Source organism: Coregonus clupeaformis, unplaced genomic scaffold (genome assembly GCF_020615455.1).
Source record: "Coregonus clupeaformis isolate EN_2021a unplaced genomic scaffold, ASM2061545v1 scaf0154, whole genome shotgun sequence".
In the NCBI taxonomy this organism is placed as follows: domain Eukaryota; kingdom Metazoa; phylum Chordata; class Actinopteri; order Salmoniformes; family Salmonidae; genus Coregonus; species Coregonus clupeaformis.
In genome coordinates, this window is record NW_025533609.1 from 472,304 (window position 1) to 478,596 (window position 6,293).

Consider the following 6,293-nt stretch of genomic DNA (forward strand, 5'->3'; position numbering starts at 1 on the left):
TTTATTCAAATAAATTACTTGTTTTCTCTGAATGTCCCACGCCATGTTTGTCCAACATCTAGGAAGATTTTAACCCACTTAACTCCCAAAATGTCACCATTGCTGTAAAGCCCTAGTTATTTTGTTGCTTTGAGAAAGGAATTTCTGAAGATTGTTATTTATTTAATGTGATGAGTGATGAATTTACATTTGTCCCTCAGGTTTAAAGTCAACCCTGTAAAGTTCAAATATTGTTGTTAAGCTTGCATTCAATTTCCCCTCCCTGTTGCACACAACAAGCTCCCTGTCACAAGGGGTGTTATGGCTGATTTAAGATTAAATCATCAACCCTGTCACTTTTATAGTAATCTTTCTTAATTTAACTTCTTGAGATAATAGTTATGAAGTTGAACATGTGCTCTTTATGACAGAATGTTAAAATTAGGTCAAATAAATAGCTATTTTTCACAAAATTACTCTACCCGAAAGCCACTCTATTCGTAGAATGACCCATGCATGAATTTGCAATGAATATTGAATATGTACAGATTAGTAGTATAATTTGAGCTTGATATCATGTTCTGGGATTTGTATTCCTACTTTTAAAGGAGGTAGTATAATTGTATTTGAATCGTGTTAAATTAGTTTATATATGGCAACACCCCCCCCATCAGATGAAAGACAATCAGACTATCCTGTTTAGATATCAGAAAATGCTTTCTTGACTTCTTAAAAAAAACAGTCCACTAAACGAATAAGATCAACCCGTGGCTAGTCTCATGACCAGTATGTGTTTAATGTATCTGTGACTGATATGGGTGGAGGGTAAGCTACAATAGGCGATAAATCCCTCACTGGCACCTCCTTGTGGAAATCACACAAATAGCGTCAAAAAAACGTCAAGCAAATCTTCCATGGACTACTGAGCCTACCGTCCGTCTAATCTAAACGGAGCGTTATGTGGCGCAATACGCTTTCCCTACAGCTTAGAAAAAGCAATCAACACCAGCTTTATACTTTGTTTACATACAACTACATACATTCAGGGCCTATACTAGTCTGTGAACAACCACACAAGAATGAATCCATCTTCATTGTTTCTTTTGAATTGCTTTATATTTCACAACAACCAAAGCTGAAAAATATCCTTTATATATTAACATAAAAACAGAATCTGCTCAATTTAAGACAGAAAAACAACATATGACATTTGAACAGACAAAAAAAATAATAATCTACAATAAAAAAAGAGCAAGATAATAGACGAATATGAAAGAAAACCAGGAACTGTTTTACTATTGGTTTAGCTAATGACCCAATGGAGTGCTGAATATGGGCTCTCTCTTATGATTGGGAAGTGAGAAAAGCTAGAAATGTGCTCTCATGCCTCAGAGGAGAGAAACTACTTCTTATGCGGTCTAGGACAACTGGTCTAGTACCACTGGTATAGGACCACTGGTATAGGACCACTGGTGTAGGACAACAGGTGTAGGACCACTGGTGTAGGACCACTGGTATAGGACCACTGGTATAGGACCACTGGTGTAGGACCACTGGTGTAGGACAACAGGTGTAGGACAACTGGTGTAGGACAAGTTCAGTCTCTACACCTTTCATTGTTAAGGTCTGGTGAGCGTCAGGGAATGCTGATCTTCGGTTAGTCAGAGGTTAGTTTCTGACAGGGGTGGAGGTTCCTTTGGCAGTCTTCTTCATGTGATGGTAGTTGGGCAGGATCTTCATGAGGAAATCTAGCTGGAGCGTCTGAGGCTGGAAGATACATTTTTGTTAGAACAAATTACAACATTTTAAAATCAGCTGTCAGAGATTACAATATTAGAAGACAAAATAAATCCTAAGCATTTTAATCATAAAATGGATTAGCTATCCCCTGATGACAATATTAATGCAACCACTAGCATTGGACGGAGAATACAAATATTTTGTTGGTGTCCTTTACCACAGTCACCTAATACTATAGGTTTCTGTACCACGCTGGCATACCATTAAGAATAACGTGATGTATTGGGCTAGCATTCTCAGTGGTATTATAGTATGGACACTGGCACATGGGGTAAGCAGGTAGCCTAGCGGGTAAGAGCGACGGGCCAGTAACCGAAAGGCCGCTGGTTTGAATAACCGAGCCGACTAGGTGAAAAAAAAAACGTCACTTGTCACTTAACCCTAACTGCTCCTGTAAGCCACCCTGGATAAATGACTCAAACATCATTTGTCTAGTATATTCCTTACTGAGGAGCTAGGTGGAATTAATGGCAGGGACAAACCTGAGGCCTTTCTGTCTGCACACGCCTCATGCAGTTGGACCCGTAGATGACTGTGTTCTCGGGAATGACCTCGCACGTGTTCACCTGGCAACAAGCGCCGACGATACAGCCACTGGTGAGAATGACGTTCTTCCCTAGGTCCGCTGGGACAGAGAGCGAGGGGTGTTTCGTCATCATACAGACTGCATTCAAAATGGCTTCCAAATAACAGCAGGAGGGTGCATCATTAGTGGCTTACGTATGGGCACCAGGCGTTTTATAAGCATATTTTTGCCGTCACATACAGTATCATACCTTTTGACTCGATTACATTGTTGTCCCCAATTTTCAATGCTTGAGAGACTTAAGAAATTGGTTGAGGGTTAAACATGAGAAGTTGGTTGAGGGTTAAACAAGAGAAGCTGGTTGAAGGTTAAAGGTTAAAGGTGATGAGTGTCAGACATTTTCTTCAACTGCTCCAAAAATCATTGGGAGATAACACAAAATCAACATGTCATTACAATACTTTGTTATTTTTCCTCTTGTATAGACATTAGTTAAACTAGCCTTTAGGAGATGTCCCTCATTTAAAAAAAAGCAATAACATCACACTAGTTTCCTTGAGCAAATGGTCCACAACAACCGGTCATTGTGATCACGCGCAGTAGAAGGATACCACAACCGACTTCAAACACATTGTTGATTCCAATCGTCATGGTCTTGGGTTCAACCCCTTCAGTGTCAGGCATAATATTTTCTGGATAACTAAAAGATCAGAGGCAAAATGTAGAGGAATAAAAAGAGCGTGTTAAAACTGACTTGGACGTATGGATACACAGCTAACTGCAGTTGTGACCTACCTGTTAATGATCAGGGCCTGTTCCTCGATCAGGTTACCTTCTCCAATGATTATAGGGCCTGCCTCAGCTATAATACGTGCTTTGGGGTGGACCACTGTTCTTGGACCTGCCGGAAGGAATAGACGGTTGATACGCATCTATAATGCGACACAGCACAGGGAGCGTGCTTATTCTGATTTGGAGGAAAATGGATAAAACAGTATAGAGTGTGACTAAAGTCTTACCGATGGTCACATCTCCTCTTATTTCACTTTCTACACACACAACTGCTCCAGCAGCAATGTTGGCACTGCAAGAGTTGGCAGAAAATACATGAAATTGTGATGGTAGCTAGTCATGGCTTGCCTGACGACTCAAACTGAATTATTTCCCGCTGCTCTATCGTCTGCCATAATTTAAAGTCGTTTGTGGTGACGTCAATATGAGGGGATGTGTACAAAAAGTAATCAGCGATTGGATCATCTCTAACCAATTGGGAGTATCAAAGCCAATGAGGATTTTTTTCCAAAACGCCGCTTTACCCACGTGTTCTGCGATGGGTCCCAGAAATCCCATCGGTTTTCTGGGACCAATCAGACGTCTAGAGTGGATTTCCATTCTAGAATTCGTCAGGGAGGTACTCAGATCCAGAATCAATGGTGAGGTTAGTTTTGCATGACCCGGTGCCCCGAGTGGGTGGAGATTTCACTTAAGGACCAATGGAATGGTCCAAAATGACCAAATCTACCCAGCTGTGGCACCAGGCCATGCAAAACAAACTCGACCATTGCGGAGAGAAACTAACGTCCGTGGGCGTGGCGTAGCAATGAGCAAGGAGTTTGGGTAGCCAGGCAAAGTCATGGCAACATTAGTCAGACTTATCTCCAAGATGGCAATGATTTAGCCTTCTTATTTGATGAGCTAACGTTACTGTAGCTAGCAAAACCGCAATGGCTAGCAGCCGGCTAACTTAGCTAGCTAGCTAACATAACCACTTGATCATCAGGGGCCTCATTTATAACCGTTGCATTAATTTAACACAACATTTCTGCTTGTGCCATTTCTGAAGATATTGAGATTTATAAACTTGGCGAAAGCGATACATACGCATGTTTCCCGTTATAAAATCAGACCTGTCGTAAAACTCTGTGCACGTAAACGAGCATTAAAACTCTGCCTGGAAAACGCCCTCCATTCAAAGGTGAGCAATATATTTAGCAATAGAGCCCCACAGTGGAGGTGTCATAAAACCTAGCAGTCAAACAGGGAAATGGTTCCAATCATTTTTCCACCATTACATTTTTCCCATAGGGGATTTTAGAAACACTTCAAATAAGGGCTGTGTATCGTGTAGGCTTACCCTGGTGTGACGTTTTGATAACCATGTAAATCTCTCTTGGACAAGGTGACTTGTATCAATATATTTGGCTCTATTTACTCTCAGATTTGAAAATGCTAATTAGCATCAAAGTAGACATCATGCAAAACTACAAATCCCTGCAAGCTCCTGCACATCATCTCTAGCCGACACCTTTGCTAACAGGTATTGTGTCAATTTAAAACGTGCACAAGACAGTTCACAGAATTGTCCATTTAAATACATTTTGCCAATTTATTCATTACTACATTTAGCTAACATTTCTTGAGATTCTTACCTTTGCCTTGGTTCGGCAGTCTGGACCAGGCCATCATGGCATTTGTAGTTCTTTATGATAGCCGCATTAGCAGCTAATTAGTATTTCATTTTTGGGGGGTAAATACGGGGCGAATATATTGATAAAAGTCACCTTGTCCTAGAGAGATTTACACGGTTATAAAAACGTCATGCCAGGGTAAGCCTACACGAAACACAGCCCTTACTTGAAGTATTTCTAAAATCCCCTATGGGAAAAATGAATGGTGGAAAAACAATTGGAACCATTTCCCTGTTTGACTGCTAGGTTTTATGGGTATTATGACTCATACTGTGGTACTCTATGGTTGTGAAAATAAAATAAATAGGAAAAATATTCCTTTGTGTAATTATAAGATTCCTGTCTATTTTAGATTCTAAAAAGAAACACTCTTATCACTAACGGCAAATGGCTGCATTCTTGTTAATATGTTTTCTGTTTTTTGTGACTTAAGCTTTTCATCAAAATATGTATTTGCCAGTTTGTAATACAATATTTCAACCACTAGCAGATGTGCATACAGCATGGTCTAAGGTTTGCGGTGAGGCGAGCACATTCTCACGTCAAGTTCAATTTTTATAAATGCCAACTTTTGTATGAAAAACTGGCGCATTCAACTTTTGGGGTATATTTTGTATGTACGAACGGTTTATAAACGAGGCCCCAGCTGACCGTCAGATGTTAGCTATTAAAAGATACGATACATTCATTATGTTTGCTAAGCAACAAACTAACAACACGTCACTTAAGGCCAGAGACGTATCTATCTCTGTTAAAGCACACAACTGAATATTACCGGAGATGTTCTATCGTCTTTGATATTACTGAGGCATGGCACTGGCTAGCTAGCTAGCTGAATAGCTAACAACATTACCGGGTGTTGCTTCTTTGCTAGCAAGCATTGCCAGCCAGAAAAATACATTGACATCTTAGTTGGTTGGCTAGCTACATTGTTCCAGAAAATGTGCATATTAATATAACCTTGTGGCTAAATTAGTACAAATATTACCTTTTCTGTAGCATCTGTTTAGTGTTGGGGTCTGCCATCCTGACAGAGAAGAGGATACTATCGACAGTTGATTATGATTCCTGGGGGAACAGTCGTTGTTGATTGTTGCTGTCTGGATACACCAATTCTACGTCTCTACTGCACTCTGCTGTATTACTTTGGTGGTGCGATTCAGACTGACTCAGATTTCTGTTGAGTTCAGCTTTATCAGAGAAGAATACCACCATCTTTGCCTTTATTTACTGTACTCGCCGAGTTTTCAGACTTGCTGCAGTCTGCAGAGCTTCAGTTATCGGTCATTAGGTAAAACATCTGTGTGTCGACACTCAAAGTAAAAATATTCCATATAAGAGAAACAATGATCTAGTCTAGGCCTACATCACCACCTAAACATTACCTTTGCATGCCTTTAATTTAAAAAAGGAAATAAGAAAAATGAAAATTATTAAAAGGTTTGTTAAAGAATGAAAGCTCAAAAAAGATTCAAATAAATAGATAATTTATCATCTTACTATTGAAAGTAAGAATTGTA

General features: G+C 39.8%; 1 protein-coding gene across 1 annotated transcript; it reads right to left on the minus strand.

Annotated features, from left to right (window-relative positions):
* Nucleotides 1–1,069: 1,069 nt before the first annotated feature.
* On the minus strand, nucleotides 1,070–5,844 carry dctn6 (dynactin subunit 6). Its single transcript, XM_041882294.1, has 7 exons — nucleotides 5,762–5,844; nucleotides 3,325–3,389; nucleotides 3,101–3,206; nucleotides 2,917–3,005; nucleotides 2,556–2,603; nucleotides 2,262–2,404; nucleotides 1,070–1,746 (listed from the first exon to the last, which is right to left on the minus strand). Exons 1-7 carry the CDS (start codon nucleotides 5,797–5,799, stop codon nucleotides 1,648–1,650), a joined length of 588 nt encoding a protein of 195 aa, XP_041738228.1. The 5' UTR covers nucleotides 5,800–5,844; the 3' UTR covers nucleotides 1,070–1,647.
* Between the last annotated feature and the right edge of the window lie 449 nt (nucleotides 5,845–6,293).